This window comes from Apis mellifera, linkage group LG15, assembly GCF_003254395.2.
Source record: "Apis mellifera strain DH4 linkage group LG15, Amel_HAv3.1, whole genome shotgun sequence".
In the NCBI taxonomy this organism is placed as follows: Eukaryota; Metazoa; Arthropoda; class Insecta; order Hymenoptera; family Apidae; genus Apis; species Apis mellifera.
In genome coordinates this window covers 9091284-9109624 of record NC_037652.1, presented here as the reverse complement: position 1 = coordinate 9109624, position 18341 = coordinate 9091284, and the positions used below count along the sequence as shown (strand labels likewise).

At 17.9% G+C, this 18341-nt stretch overlaps 2 protein-coding genes across 4 annotated transcripts; one reads left to right on the top strand and one right to left on the bottom strand.

The window, feature by feature from the left end:
* Positions 1 to 965: 965 nt before the first annotated feature.
* On the bottom strand, positions 966 to 9120 carry LOC412205 (monocyte to macrophage differentiation factor 2). Of its 2 annotated transcripts, none has more exons than XM_395667.5 (4): positions 8802 to 9120; positions 2268 to 2513; positions 1318 to 1567; positions 966 to 1222 (listed from the first exon to the last, which is right to left on the bottom strand). In XM_395667.5, exons 1-4 carry the CDS (start codon positions 8873 to 8875, stop codon positions 968 to 970), a joined length of 825 nt encoding a protein of 274 aa, XP_395667.3. In that variant the 5' UTR covers positions 8876 to 9120; the 3' UTR covers positions 966 to 967. The 2 variants fall into 2 exon arrangements, with proteins under 2 accessions (XP_395667.3, XP_026301121.1); XM_026445336.1 differs by having other exon boundaries at positions 9048 to 9066.
* On the top strand, positions 2257 to 16553 carry LOC552201 (WD repeat domain phosphoinositide-interacting protein 2). Of its 2 annotated transcripts, XM_624578.6 has the most exons (12): positions 2257 to 2462; positions 9876 to 10317; positions 10840 to 10922; positions 11146 to 11312; positions 11723 to 11917; positions 11985 to 12101; positions 12184 to 12338; positions 12409 to 12582; positions 12669 to 12776; positions 13379 to 13485; positions 14980 to 15036; positions 16262 to 16553. In XM_624578.6, exons 2-12 carry the CDS (start codon positions 10181 to 10183, stop codon positions 16375 to 16377), a joined length of 1416 nt encoding a protein of 471 aa, XP_624581.2. In that variant the 5' UTR covers positions 2257 to 2462; positions 9876 to 10180; the 3' UTR covers positions 16378 to 16553. The 2 variants fall into 2 exon arrangements, with proteins under 2 accessions (XP_624581.2, XP_006563747.1); XM_006563684.3 differs by lacking the exon at positions 14980 to 15036.
* The last annotated feature ends 1788 nt before the right edge of the window (positions 16554 to 18341 follow it).

Genomic DNA, 18341 nt, shown 5'->3' with positions numbered 1-18341 from the left:
CATTTATCCGAATGAATTTTATTACAATTTTTAGTTTATTTTCATGATATTATTTATATGTATCAATATGTCTTTCATATATGCACTTACATATGTATATAAAGCAATATCATTACAAAAAATACATATATTCATTACAAATTCCAAATTAATAATCATTCATATTTTGTTTTGAATAATATTCAAATCATATTATTTACAATATTTTGAATTATTTCTAGACAAAATGGAATGTATCAGAATATAGTTGATAAAAACGATATTTTATATAAATTTAATATAATATAGATATAATATGTAGATAATCACATTCTTGTTTAATAATATTATTAATTATTATTATTAATATCATTTATTATAAATAATAAATTAAAATCTAACAATAAAAAATCAAAGAATAACCACTTATTATTCTATTATTTAAATTGTCTATTATTCTATTATTAAATCTTATCTTTCAATATTTGGATAAATATAGTATACTATATTCCATTTTAATATTATATTATAATTTTATTTTTTTATAATATCATATTTATATTTTTTTATCATTATTGATTTACAAAAAGTATTATTAAATGTATAAGTTACTTTTCTTGTATAAATACATAGAAAATTATATCTTAAATTATAATCTTGTAATAGCTAAGTAATATTTTTTTTATCTCTATCTTTTTTATTTATATTTTGACAAGTATTCATAATTTATGAATAACATTTTTTTATATATATTTCAGGTACATAATATAGTTACTTTCTAAAAGTAGTACATTTTTCATACATGATGAAAATTTCTATTTCTTAAAATTTTATAAATAATTAAAAAAACTTTATTTTAATAATCTTACCTTAAATTTACAAATTGATATTTTATCAATTTTAATTTTTTATCAATTTTAGTTTTAATCAATATTAAAACCTTCAATTTGTAAAACTTTAATACAATGAAAAACAAAACTAGAAGATTTTATAATTCTTCAATATTAGATTTTAATAATTTTGGTAATGATGGTACATCTGGTGTCATAAAATTATCTGATGGGCAAACTATAGGAAAGACATGATTTAATATAGCATAATAATGCAGTCCAGCTCCTACAGCAACAAAAAGATGCCAAATTGCATGTGCACATGGTATCCTTCCATCAGATTTAAAAAACAATAAGCCAGAAATATAAAGCAGTCCTCCCAATTTTAATTCAATAATATTATAATAACTATACTGTAAACATTAAAATATATAATTTCAAATAATATTTGATCATATTAATAATTTTAATAATAATAATCTTTTAAAATCTTCTAACTTATACTTACATTAATAATTGCAATACTAGGACCAATTCCTATAATTAAATAAAAGATTGTTTCTAACATTTTATATTGTTCATGAAAAATTTGTTGATACAATATGCCCAGTGTTGCCATAATCCAAATAGCATAACGCATTGTAAATAATATTTCATCATCTGGGAAATGATCTACATTGAACCAAGGAAAATAACTTGCAGCAATAAAAATGTAAATCATAGCACGATCACAACGATGTAATGTTTCTTTAAGTTGTCTGTAATATATAATTTATTAAAAATTTTATTTATTATTTTTAATTTTTGCTTCAAAAATAGAAAGTTATAAATTTATATTAAATTAATTTAAAATATATTAGATTGATGGAAAAGTTATATCATTTTTAAATCTACATAAAATAATAGTAAAATTTCAAATATTTGTTCAAATATTTATTATTAATTTATTTTATTAGAATTATATTTTATATTCATAAAATATTTGATTTTCGTCTAAATTTAAAAATTATAGATTGAATAATTATATTGTGTGATATAAAATACAATTTTATTTTTATTCAATCATATTAAATCAACTTTAAAAAAATATTTAATATGTTTATTAATAAAAATATTATTAAATAAGTATTATTTTTAAAACAAATGTGAATTAAAATTAACAGTTTTCCAAATTTCATGATCGAAATTTCAAAATACATTATATGTAAGAATGTATGCATAAGATAAATTTCGATCGAATAGATTCATTACTTATGAAGAATTATATTTTGATAAAATAAATACTAAATAAAAAGGCCTCAATAAAAAATATTTATTAATAAATTATACATATTTTTAAAATATTTATGCAAATGAAAATTATTAAAATGAAAATTTTAAAATTGGATGTACTATAATAAACCGATTTATTTATAAAACCGACATTATTTTCCATCAATCGAATATAATTACAAGTACCTGTTATTATTGCAGTAATGTACACTGTGAAAAAATGTTGAGACTGTGAAAACAAGGATCAAAGATGTACCATATACATAAGCTGATATTAATTGAGTCCATGTTATAGAACGACGAACCAGTTCCAAGCTACCTATGACAGATGGTACAACCCAAATTCCATGAGTAGTTACATTTGCTATATGTTCTACAGAGGTAGGTGTATATGCTTCATTAGTACATGCTGGAGGATTCATCCATTTTATTCTGTAAAAGTTTTATTAGAATTTATATATCGATTTGATAGAATTTTTTTGTTTTATTTCTTTTTAATATTAAGATTATATAATATTAAGATAATATTATTTATATGTATATATTTAAAATTATAAAATATTTAATATATAATTTTATACATGTTTATGATATATTTATAAAAATTTAATTTTAATTGATTTTAAAATAATTGAATAATTACAAATTTTTAAAAAAGCTTTAATATTTTCAAGCTGACATAAGCATAACCTTTTAATTATATATTGGTTAAATTTATTATCTTTCTGTCTATATATGTTAATATCAAATACTAATATTATTTGTGATATGGATCAGTTAATATTTTTAACAAAGATAGGTAGGTTGAATACATAACAAATTTAATTTTAATTTTTCAGATTAAATATCGCTAAATAAAATTATGTATAATATTAAAAATTTTTGTGTCATATGATTACAAAATGATTGACTAATAATTATTTAGAAAGTTAATAAAATTAAAGAATCGTTAACATTTATTTAAACGAAAGAATATTTGTGAAAATATAAAAATTTTATTATTATATGTGGTCCATCGTTATATCATCATTATATTCATTGTCTTATAGTTGGCAAATAATTTATAATACTCGAGCTTATTCTTCAATGATATTATATTTCAGTGGTTAGCTTAAGAAAAACTAATTATATAGGATATCGTTATTTCATCGTATTTCATTTTTGTTATTCCATATCAAGATACAATTATCCTTTCTTAAATTATATTCTTATTATATTCTTATTATTAAATATATTTATTATATATTATCTTCTAATATTAATAAATTTGATATATTTTTTATTTTTAATTAAATTTAAAAATATATTTATATTATAGGAAAAATAAAATGTATTGATATTTTAATATGTTTAATTAGATATTTTCAAATTTTTGTTTATGTATAAAATATTCATTTAATTCAAATTTTAATGAATTATTCAATTTTGATTAGAATATCTACATATATTGCATATACAATATTTACATATATCTGATTATATATTTTTTTAAATTTAAAATTTTTAAAAAATTTACAATTATAACTTAATATAATAGTAAAATTTATTACTTAATCTAACGATTTCAATAACTGAAATCGTATTAAATTGATCTTATTTTTATCTTATCTTATTTTTTGATTAAATTGATGTATCATATAAATATATAATGTCATATTTTTATTTTTTAGTTTGCGAAATGTAAATAAAAGAATTTTGAACTGTATATGCAATAAATATTGATAATCTTATCATATGTAACAATTAAAAATTTAAAAAATCGAATAAATGAAGATAGAATAATAAATGTAAATAAGATATCAATATTGAACATAAATATAACGCATAAGTATTAATAATAATTCAAATCGATAGATTCTTACAATAATATTATATTATATTCCATTAAAAATTTAAATTGCCATTTGTCTTTAATTCAATATTCTTATTATTAAAATAAAAAGCAAATTAATTGAAAGTAAAATAGAAGAAAAAAATTTATTAAATGATTTTCTGATCTATGCAATTATCTATATAATCATAATATAATCCAAATTGATCAATTATTTATATAATCAAAATATCATGCATTTGTTATCATTTTCAACAGAAAAATCTCAATAAAATATAAAAAATAAACTAATTTTGTAGTTTTTATTAAAAAATCACGACATATAAATTTTTATAATACTTTAAATAAGTATAATATATAAAGAAAGATGATTAACGAGACAGCATAGGAATAAGGGAAATATTTTCTTCCGTCACTCACCAACATATGATGCTGGTCGAGTACTTTATTTATGGATGTAATACATACAATCAATTGCGTGCCTATATATGTACATTTCTAACATGCCTTAAATTATTTATAATTTGATAAATCAAATATTTAAATATATTTTAACTATTTCCGTTATCTTGATATCTAAAATTAATTTAAGAATGTATTATATTTTTATATTATATTATTCCTATATGAATAAAATTATAGTTAAAATATTAACCTATAATAATACCTAGAATATAATCTATATATCTTAAAATTGAAATATTATCAAAAATATTTCAAAATTGTAAATATTGTTGTAAAAAAAAAATTTAAAAAAAAAATTAATGAATAAAAATGAAATAAAATTCATTTTTAGAAAAATATTTTGATGCGTGAATAAAAAATAATTTAAAAATTAATTATAAATATATTTAAGTATATTTAATTGATTTATTAATTTAAGTCAAATTTTATCTTATTTGAAAACATATGAAATCAAAATAATTAAAAGTAAATAAAATAATAATAATTTTATTACAATTTATAATTATATGATAAATTAATATTTTTTTTTTTTTATAATTTTGAAGTATTCAATAAATGTTGATTAATATTATTGATTAATATTAAATGGTACAAATAGTTATTAATAGTTATCGAACTCTAGGTGATTTGATATATAACAGTATATATTAGATTGAATTTTAAAACTTATTTAAAATTTAAAATTGATTGTTATTTTTTTCAAAAATAAAATTTGATAATATACGTATAAAATTTTATATATATATAAAATATATGATGAAATTTTAAATTAAAAATTTAAATAATCTTTTTTTGATTATATATTTTAAAAATTATAATAGTTATAAAATATCGATACATAGGATGACATAAAATATACTAAAGTACATATGTACTTAAAATGTAAATTATATGATTGATAAAATGTAATATATATGACTAATTATTATTAAGGCAAATATCACATAAAAAATTATTAAATTTTTTGTATATTCTGTAATAATATATAAATAATAAAAATCATGTAGCATTTTCTTAGTTTCTCTTTCAAAAAATTTTACTTTTACCAAATTACTTTATGAACAAATGACAATATAGAATATGTAATATGAAATATTATACTTACAATGAATAGCAATTACAGTTATTGTGTGATTAACTATCGTAGAATTAGGATTAAATTACATCTTTATTGTTCCGAGAATCGTTAGAATAGTACATATCTTTGGCTCACGCATCTCAAAAAACACTGAACACGAAAGTACAAAATAATATAAAATAACTAAATTATATATATATATATATATATATATATATATATTGTAATTGTTTTTACAAAATTATTTCAAAATTAAAAATCTAAGATTATACAATATACATATAAGATTATGCAGTACAAGATAATTTTTTGATCTTATTACCAAGTAAAAAATATATAGATTAGTTCATTATTATTAATAAAACATATTTCTTAATGGAAAATAAATATAATTAAATAAAAAAATCTAGAATAAAATTTTTATATAATTAAGTTTTCTTTTCATAAAGAATTACATTACGTACAATACAATAGTCATTAATATTATATATATAATAAATTATACATATAATTATATATATATATATATATCAATAATTAAAATAATTTAAATTATAATTTATTATTTTTATTCTAAAATCTATAATTGCAAATTTTAAGAAAATAGTCAAAATAAATAATTCTAAAGAAAGTTTTATTTCTTGTTTTTTCTGTAATACACAAATATAATAGATTCATTTATGATATAAAAAATTTATTAATTATTTACAAATATGGTATATTATAAGAATAATGATTTAATATGCATTAGGTTATATATATGTATATAATGTATATATGTATATTAAGTCTATACATAATTATTTTTAAATAAAAATATAGAAAAACCAAAAAAATATTTCCCATGAATAAAAATGAATATATTAAACACATAAAATATTCGTTTGATTATTATTTTTTTTAAATTTTCATTATTTACATATTTATTTATTTATTGAATATATATATATATATATATATTATATTATATGAAAAATTGTTCTTGAAAGAATATTATACATATGTTTATATATTTTATTAAATTTTTAATATAAATTTGTACTTTTTGAATATAATTGAATAAAATTGAAATATAAAAACATTTTTTTATTCATCATTATATTAAATCACACTATTACATTCTTTTAAGTAAAATTTTTAATTAAAAATTTTTATTAAATCTTTTATATTTTAAACAAAATATTTTATATTAATTTTATTAAATGTTACTAAATATTACTAAATAATTTATATAAATTATATTTATACCATTTATATATTTATTTTATTTTTTTATATATTATTAAAATTTGCATATACGCATTATATATATCAAATATGCGTAGAATATATTTTGTATATATAATTCAAAGAGAAGAATGAAATCAATATCAATCTTTTTATACAATATCAATATTTTTATATCCGCTTAAAGATTGTTTAAGTAATAATAAACAAAAATTGAATTAAAAGAATTTTAGAAATTGTTAAAGAAAATTTAAAGGAATTTTAGAAAAGTTAAATTTCAAATATGAATTAAATTATTTATTTTTATTATCACTTCATTATTAATTTTTTTCAAAAAAATGTTTTTTTAGATCATAAATATATTTTGATTAACAAAATAATTGAAATTGAATTCATTATTATTTTATTTCTTTTAAGTAATAAAGAAATTAAGTATTGTTGATTATTAATTTTTAAATTTATTGTTATTTTAATTAAAAATATTTTCATTAATGATTTTAATAGTTATTATAAGTTTGATATGATGTATGATTTATTAGTTATTATAAAAATAATTTTTTAAAATAATAAAATATAAAAATAAAAAAAATGTTGAAAAATAGCTATCTGATGAGTTATTTATAATTTATGAAAACTATAAAACATATTTTGAAAATTTTTGTTATTATTTCTTAATAAATTATTTTTTAAATTTTATTTTATGTATACATATAAAATATAATTATTTCTAAAATAAAAGTTAAAACAATATATTTACAAAAAGGAATAGGATAAAAACAAGCTGTTAAAGATCTTTTATATCAAAATATTATACTTTTAATATTGTATTTAATAAAACAATATTACTATTTTTCTTTATTCTTAAAATAAATTTTTAATAAAATTTTATTTAAAATGATTTTTATAAAAAATCATGTTTAAAATTGAAAATATACTTAATATATTATTTAATTTAGATATAATATATAAAGATATAATTACATGTTAAATTTTAAATTATTATTAAATTATTTTAAATATATATGTCATATGTACATAATATATTAAAGATTTATATAATAATTATGATATGAATTATATGAGAAAACATCAATAATTCTTAAAAATATAAAATAAATATTAATTTTTAATATTTTTATAATTTAATGTAATATATTTACTTGAATTGCATTATTATAAGTATAATGATATTATAATTGAATATATTATTTAATATTATTATGAATGAATAATATAAAAACTTAATAAACATAATTTTATAAATTTATAATAATAAATAAATTAAAAATCTTTAATTATTTATATATATATCTTTAATCTTAAATTATTTATAAATTATAAATTATAAATGGAAAAATTAGAATTAAATAAATATTAATATATAAGTTCTCGTAATACTTGACAATTTATATTTGATGATAATAAACATTTTTAAAAATATAATAAAGTTGATTTGAAGATATGATATGATATATTTCTATATGACATTTAGATGTTACATAAATAACATTAATTAAACAAAATTTTTATATCCATCCACTTATAAGCACATAGCATTGCACTCTATTTATGTAAATATGCCCAATTAAAGTACTTAATACATGCAATGCTTTCGTTTTAACACATAATATGAAATTGGAAAATATAATATAGGAAATTTATTTGAAGAGAATAAAAATAAAAATGCATAAATATAAATTTTCTTTTTTTATTGAACAAAAATACTTTTCTGTTATACAACAGTTATGCACATTCTTAGGTTTCTTATATAAAAGTGTTAAATTCAGTTATATTATGAAAATAAACTTCTAAGGTTTCATTCAGATACAAGAATAATACTACATAACATAATATAACATACTACATTAAAGTATTATTTTTTATAGCATTTTAATAAAGATAAAAATCAAATAAAAATAAAAGCCAAAATTTACAATTAAAAATATATAAGATATCATGCAAAAATGAAACATTATTAATTATTTTTCTAATAATGTTACACATTAATTCAAATAGCAATTATTTCACTAGTTGCATAAGTTAAGCGAATTAAGAAGATATTAGAAAGATATGTAGACAGGTTAACATTTGTTAATTGATATAAATTGTTACATCTTACTCTTTAATACGTTGGAATTGTAAAAGATTTTTTATTGGTGCTGCAACAAATTGATGAAGACCAAATATATCCATATTTTCCAGGATTACAGTAAATTTAAATATATAAAATCTTAATATAACCAATTTGAGGATTAGTATTAAAATATTAATTTACACGATAATTATTTATTTTTTATCTCATGCTTCATACTTTCACATTATACACACAAAATAAATATTGACGGAACTAATAAATCTTTCATACCAAACTAAACATTCACATTTAACACTACCGCTACTATTGCTGTAGCACTACTGAACGCTTTTTAAGTATCATAACGAAGATAAAAGTATACAACTACAAACCATATGTGTGATATGTGCATATATGTGTGTACATTTATATATATTATTCATATATTATATTTACATACATATGTAAATGTACAAATATATATATATATATATATATATATATATATATATATATTAGATATAACTATCAAAAAAAACTACGATAAAATTCATTATTTTTAAGAATGTCTTTTAATTTACAATTACTGTAGAATTATAGAATAATAATTTTTTTTATTTAAATAAATTTAAAGAAATCAACTTTTATTAATTTATAATAAATTTATAATAATTTATAATAAAATTATATTATATACAAATAATATTGATATAATGTTAATGAAAAACTGAAATGTTTAATTATTAATATTTTTACAAAATAATATAGAATTATTAAAAAATAAAATTCAATATCCGTTATTCTGAAATATTTTTTTCATATTTTACTTAATTAAATTAAATAAAATATTATTTTTAAAAAATAAAAAAAAATTTTATAAATATATTTTATTGAAATATGAGATAATTAATTATATAATTAATTTTTTATAAGATTTGACAAAACATTATAAATCTTAAAAAAAAAAACAAATAATTTTATAAATACAATTATATATTTTAGATTGAAATTTTAATTAAATAGCATAATAAAAAATATTATGGTATTTCTTAGTTATTTGTAATAATAATTTTTAATTGTTATGATAATAAATGCATTATATAGAATTTGATGTTTCAGTTTCATCATTCCGTGAATTCAACATAGACTGTCAGCTGTTCGATACATGGAACGATGGATATGTATTAAGCAATATAGTATACTGCATCATATAGTCACTTGTAGGAATCGTCGACATTGAGTTCGACATCTGTTCACAAATCTTGTATAAGCGTGCGCGTGCGTGTATTTGTATTAGCGTATGTGCAAGAAAGAAGAGAAACAGATAAAAAAAAAGGCAATAAAAATAAAGAGAGAAAAAGATATAAAAAGAAATTAAGAAAGAAGCGGATAAAGTGTTCTTACGCAGACCGTCTGTGCGATTTATGCAAAATCTCGTGCATAACGTGGATGTATTGACACAGGGACTAAAATACAGTATATCAGGACTAATGAACCTCGCAAATCAAACTACTGATCCTCAAAGTCGTGTTTTCTTTGTTAACTTCAATCAGGATTGCACGTAAGTTGCATTTTTGTTTGTGAAGACATTGTCCTTTGTTCACTAACCTTACTTTTACTTCATTATTCAAATGAAATATTTTTTAAGAAATAAGTTATAAATATTTATCTTACAAATTAATTTATCTTTATTCATTTTATTATATATAATATTATGTTTGCATTTCTTGTAATGTTTCCGTTACGTATGTTATTCCTTTATCTATTAATTACGTATTATTAATGTAATTGTGATTCAAATTTAATATTGTACATCAGAAAAACTTCTATATGTATTGTTTTTATCTCGTTATTTCTTTAGTTGTTCTATTTCTAAATTATCTTAAAATAAAAAATTACTCTTTCTTTTTTAATTTATATTTCTATTATAATCATTGATTAATACATAATATTTTATATTTTAGTATTGATCAATTTTAAATAATAATTATCAATATACAGCAATTATTAATATATTTATTTTCTTCATATTATTTGATATTATTGATTTAATAATAGTAATTTTATATAAAATTTATTTTAGATCTTTGGCAGTAGGATCAAAGTCAGGCTACAAACTTTTTTCTTTAGTCTCTGTTGATCATCTTGAAAAAATATATGAAAATGGTAACAAATTTCTATAAATTTATATAAGTATTGAAATATAACAATATAAGATAGATATTGAAACTTTTGTGTTCAGTCATTATAGCTAAACTTTTTTCACATTTTAAAAATTTCATAATTTAGTATTTATATTATCATCTTTCTTTAATGTATCTTTTATATTTTTTATTATATTTTTTGTATAGATAATTTTCTTAATTATACATAATTATATAAACTATAGATACTGAAGACATATACATTGTTGAACGACTATTCAGCAGCAGTCTTGTGGCAGTAGTTAGTTTAAGATCACCTCGTAAACTTAAAGTTTGTCACTTTAGAAAGGGCACTGAAATTTGCCATTATAGTTATTCTAATACTATCTTAGCTGTGAAACTCAATAGAGCAGTAAGTTTTTTTTATATTTTAATAAGATAATTAAATAATAATAAAACTAATAATATAATAATAGAAACTAGTTTGTATTTTTGATTTTTGGAATAATAGTTAAAAGAAATCACAAAAAAAAAATTAGATAAAGAATATGACAATTTAATTATAAGATATAGCAATTTTTCAATGATTGATTCAATATAATGATTTTGAATATAGAGTTAGTTATGATAAAAAATTCAGTAAATTAAAAAAAAGTTTAATAAAAAAATTTTATGTAAATTAAAATAAAGATAAAGATTTTATGTATAAAATTTTTATGCAAATAAGTTTCTATTAGTAATTATTATAATAATATGTATTTTTCTTTAACATAATTTAATTAAATATAAATATTTATATTATAAAATAATATAAATTTACAGAGATTAGTGGTATGTTTGGAAGAATCATTATATATTCATAATATAAGGGATATGAAAGTATTACACACAATTCGAGATACTCCACCTAATTTAGCAGGTCTGTGTACACTATCAATAAATAGTGATAATTGCTACTTAGCTTATCCAGGCTCAAATACAATTGGTGAAGTTCAAATATTTGATGCAATTAATCTTGTAAGTATTATAAAAAAATTAAAAAAAAAAATTATAACATTAATACATTTAATTGTTTTGTTTTTAGCAAGCTAAAACTATGATTCCTGCTCATGATAGTCCATTAGCAGCACTTGCATTTAGTCCTAATGGTACCAAAGTAGCTACTGCTTCTGAAAAGGGTACTGTAATTAGAGTTTTTCATGTAAGTTTAATTATTTATATAGTATTAATTATTTCTTCAATAAATTTAAATATATTGCTAAAAATGTTTTGTATCTCTAAAGGTTCATGATGGTACAAAACTATTTGAATTCCGACGTGGAGTTAAACGATGTGTATCTATAAGCAGTCTTGCTTTTAGTGTGGATTCTATGTTCCTTTGTTGTTCAAGTAATACAGAAACAGTACATATTTTCAAATTGGAAGAACCAAAGGAGGCGTATGTAATAAGATGTTATTTGATGTTTTAAAATTATTATTATATTTAAATTTTATATTCATAATTATAGATTACGACAAACAGCAGAAGAATCACAAACTTGGATGGGATATTTAACAAAAGCTGTATCTGCATCAGCTAATTATTTGCCATCACAAGTAACTGATGTTTTTAATCAAGGACGTGCCTTTGCTAGTGTCCACTTGCCATTTCAAGGATTAAAAAATGTTTGTGCCATCACAGTGTAAGTTCAATTAAATTAATATTTATTAGAAATATATAAATATGTATATTTTTTTTAAATATATATATATATTTTTTATTATGTAGAGTACATAAAGTACTTAGGTTGTTGGTGGCTAGTGCTGAGGGGTATTTGTATGTTTATAATTTGGATTCAACAGAAGGTGGAGATTGTACATTGCTAAAACAACATAGGTTTGTATTTTTAATACTTAAAAATAAATACTTAACAAAATATTTTTAATCTAATAAATATTTAATTAAATTCTGAAAATTGATTAACATAATATTAGATATTATTATAATTAACTAATTTATTGTTATAATTAATTAACTATAATAATTATTATATATGACAATTATGCCATTTAGTATACTTTTTAACAAACTTGTATAATATAATGTAAAACATTCTTTCAATTTCTTTTTTTCTGCCGAATTAATTTTTAAGATTAAGAGTTAATCATTAAAATTCTTAAATAGAAAATTCATATTTACAATGAATTAAAATAAATCATCTTACATTCTTTTATAGTTGAAAGATTAATTCAATAAAAAAAAAATAGAATTATATATTTATATATATTGTGTAATTACATATTGTATATTTTATTACTTTTAACAAATTTTAATTGAAAAATATTTTGTAAATTCCACAGGATAAAAATAGAATTTTTATAAATTATATTAAATTAGATTACTTTAATCTATTTTTGTTTAATTAATTTCCTAAGTTTTCTAATTATAAATAATAAGATATTATTAAATAATAAATTATATTTTTTATTTAAAATTAGATTAGATGGTAAACGAGATGAAGTAGACTGTGCTAGTGTATCTACAGCAGGATTAGGATCTGGAGAACCTCCTTCAGGAACGACTGTACAAATAGTACAAAATACAGGTATGATATAAATATTTTATATCATATTAAAAATAATATAGATTTTACAATAGAGCGAGTTGACGATAAAGATATATCATTCACGTGAAATTGACATTATATGCTTATATTATTTGTATGTGTATGTATGTGTATTTGTGCGCGTATGTACGTATGCGTATGAATGAAAATTTGTTACAATTTAATACAATTTACATACCTCACAATTTTTATTTTAAAATAAAATAATTTTCAAACATCTTTATTTTTTAAAATATTTATAGATTATATATTCTTTTTTGTCACAATTTTAACTTTACTGTATATATAGTATTTGCATAAACTATGATTGTATATATTTTAATATAAATATTTTAATGAATATGTTCATCTATTTTTACATGACATATATTATAATTATAATTACATAAATTTATTATTAACGAAATTCACAGAAAAAAGTGAATATTATATTTATTTTTAATAATATAAATTTCAAAATATTGTTTCATATTACATAACATAAAACATTTAAATAATTTCATTATATATATTATAATGAAATTAAAAAATATATATAAATTATAGACTTAATTTTTTAATTTTAATTTTACAAATTAATCATATATTAAAATTAATTTTTCTACATTATATATATCTATAATGAATATAAATTATATTGATATATTGAAAGTCAATTTTAATAATATAAAAATTTTAATAATAAGAAAAATAAAACATTTTAATAAATGAATAAATTTTTAATGAAATAATGGATGATGTTTTTGATAATAGCATATTTTTTCTAATTTTGCATAAAATTTCTTATTTTGTATCAAAATATAATATCTTTGTATATTATACAAATCATAAATATCTATTTAAAGCAATAGAAATAAAAGTATAAAGTATAAAGAGATTTTGAGTTTTTAGTTTTTATTTCAAAACTTTTTTTTGTATTTTTAATAATAACCAAGATACTTTGTACATGCAAAAGTATAAAACATTATACACGTGATGAATAATTTTTCCATTATGATCCATTCTATATTATATCAAAATAATGTTTCAAAAAATTTTATTATTAGTTTAATTATACTTTTTTATTATATGTAATTTAATTGATTTTGAGATATTGTTTCAAATAATCTGATTTATAATATATGGTATAATAAAATATATAAATATTAAATATTATTTAAAAATGTAATCAAATTTGAAATTTGAAAACAATGTTTCTAGTTTTAATGAAATTTAATTATTTTTGTATTTAATTTTTTTTAATTTCTGAGATTTAATAAAATTGACAATAAGATATTATAATTAAATAAATACTACTTATCTAAAATCCTTTGTTCTCATACTATTTATCATTTTTATTTTACTTACTTTATATTTTCTCTTTCCTTGCTTCTAAACCCTCTCAAATTAAACAACTTCTTTAGGGGCTAAAGGGGGGGCCCCAATAATTGACTTTACTTGATGTAATTTTTTTCTTTTTATTATCCACTGAAGCCTGCATAAATAGCTACGCGGGTGTGTTGCGCGGCCGTTCGCCAGACTCCATGTCAGGTACTAGTATATTCTCTATTCTGTCCCTTGCTTTTTTTCACTCTCATTTTCCACATATACATTCTATTTAAGAATTCTTTTATAGTGTTTTTACTATAATACTTGTTAATACTTTATTCCAAATAGTTTTTTTGTATATATTTATACACAATAACGATTTAAGATTTTGACACATCCATTTAAGAGTAAAACTTGTATTTTTTTTGCAAGTGGAAACCGTGTTGAGATTCACTATTATATCATTTTCAATGCATTATCCACTAGTGAGAAATAATTCTGACGAATTTTATTCTTAAATGAATATGTATCTTAAAAAAAAAGAGTGAAAATAACACTTTTCACATGGTTTGGGTACTAAATCTTTAATGTATATTTACTAAAATCTAATGATTAATCAAATTTTTCTACTTGTTATATCAAAATTGAAAAGCTCTTAATGAGCTATTATTTAAAAACAACAATTAAAATGTACTTTTGCACATAAAGTACTAAATTTTATTTTTTTTCAAATTAAATAAAAATGAAGATTTGCACATCCAAATTTCATATTTATTATTATAATTTTATTTCAGAAAAAATAAATTTTTTTAAATATTGAATTTTTTAAAATTTTATTGAAATATTTTAAAACATAAATAAATACAAATAAGATATTTAAAAATATGAAACTAATAATTAATATAAAAATAATTTTAAAAAATTGTAATGAAAAAAATGTTTTAATATATATTATTTTCAAAATATTTATTTTAATAAATTAAATATATTGGTTAAATTTTATTGAATAATTTATATTTATTGTTTTGGTTGATGTGTAATTAAATAATTTATAATGATATAAAATAATTGCAAATAAAATAGTTTACTAATCAAATTTATATTTTAAATATAATATTAAAAAACTATAATGGATAAAACATTAATAGTTTTAAAGAATGAATTTTTTAAATTTATTTTAATAGATATTTTTTGTTAATTAATATTAAAAAGTATTGAATATTAACAATCATTAATAAATATTTTAATTGTAAAAGGACTAATGTTGTAAATGATATATGATAAAAATAATAATAATAATAATATTTTTCCAATTTTTTAATTAAAACTTTTAAGTAAATATGTCATGTATTTCATTGAATTTCAATCATACATCTTTATCGTTACATCCGCTAAAATGATTATTAATTTAAATAATTATGACTGAAATACATAAATGGATTTATAGAGTCAGAGAAGTATCACGAGATGATAGCAGCAACTGAGAGTCCACCAGGATTTTCGGGTTCCTTCCGTTTAAAAGATGATGCTGAATTTCCACCTGTTACACAAAGGACGGATTGAGTGTAATAATTCAAGCATATCAATAATGAACGAAAATAAATAATATCTAACAGTGATTGAAATTAGGACACTGAATACAGGTCAAACTATGAATCTATGATCATAGCTAATGTTGCGAATTCAAAAAAAGCAACAAATTCTTTTTTAATGAAATATTATAAAAAAAAAAAAAAACAGTGATGACTTTGTATGAGTTATATAAATATTAAAGCTATCATATAACTAGATGTTCACATCATATCAGAAGTTAATAACAAAAGAATTATGATATTTTTGGTTACAATTTTTCAAGTCAGTATTTTATATTAGAACTTTATTATCATCAATAGCATGCAATTGATTTTAGAAAGTCTAGTAATTTAATGATGGTTATGGTTACGGTAATGCTTAAAAAAATTATGAAAACTCAAGCTAAATATGCTTGATAACATATAGTAAGAATGTTTAACATAAACTTATGTGAAACCATATGTTCACATTTAAGTATTTTTACTGTGAATTATTAATATAATGATTATAGTAAAATACTATATACATTAGACATGATATAGAAAAAAATTTTTTTCAATATATAATATTCTTATTGTGAATATCTTGTATTTCTTTTTACTAGATTATTGTATTTTATAATTATATATTGTCATCTTCTGTGTTCACTGATAATAAAACTTATTCTTTTAAGAAATAGTGAAAAAAATGAAAAAATTATGAAATTAATATTTTATAAACAGTATAATACTTACATGTTTTAAAAAAATTTTTCACCGATATTTTCCAAAAATGAAATATTCTGAAATATTTGTGATAAAAAATATTTCATGTTTTGTTTATATATGAAATAGTTCATATAGTGTATAAACGTAAAAAATAGATTTATATAAATAGTTATAATATATAATATAATGAATTTCATTATATTTGATTTTTATTAAATTCAAATTATTTTAAATATAAAATATATGATTGCATATGTATAAAACTACTTTTTATAAAATAATATGGTTAAATGCCATTTGTTAAAAGTACTAAAAAAAATTTTCTTTTTTATTATTGTACTTTATTCAATGTATAATAACATAATTGTGGAGTGCGTTTTCAGTACTATCATTTATTAAAAAATTGAGCATATTCCATTATTATTCATGTTTCTTTGGGAACATTCTTTGATTCAAAATATAATTTACCAATTTCTTCATATATTGATTATATGATTTAAAATTTTCCTACATTAGTATCAATTAATTTAAAAATTTATTATATCCTTACATGTATTATGTATAATGAGATTATGGCATTTCTGAAAGTATATCATAAAATCTAAATAATTTCCTATATTATCTGTTAATTTTATTTTGTCTTTAGCGTTATTTTTTATTTAAATATTCATTTTTGCTTGCTCTCTTTATATTTATTATAAACTTAATATTTGTCTTTATTTTTTAACATTACAGAAAGGATAAAAGAAAAATTCAGAATACCATATTTACATAATATTTGTAATTAAATATCTTTATACGTTACAATTGTTGTCTGTAACCCTTATTATTTTATGTTGATTAAAATTGCATTAAAATATTTTTATATATCTTTTAATATGAAATGTTTTAATAATTAATATGTATTTAAGGTAGAAATTGAATTTGTTATTTCTTTGATTTTACATATCTTTATGTAATTTTGAATGTTTCATTATGATAAAATTTTGTCTTCATTTTATAACAAATGCTTTAACTTAAGGGTGCGGGCAACATATATTAATTAGAATAATAATATTTTTATTTTTAAAAAATAGGTAATTTTTGCGAATACTGCAAATATTATAGACCCATAATGTCTTTCGGTGCTTTTGTATGAATGTAATGTCTTGTTTAGTAATTAATTTTACTTTTATAAAAAATAAGTAATATTAAAAATGTAAATACGCATATATATAATAAATTTTTAAGTACTGATATTGCATATAA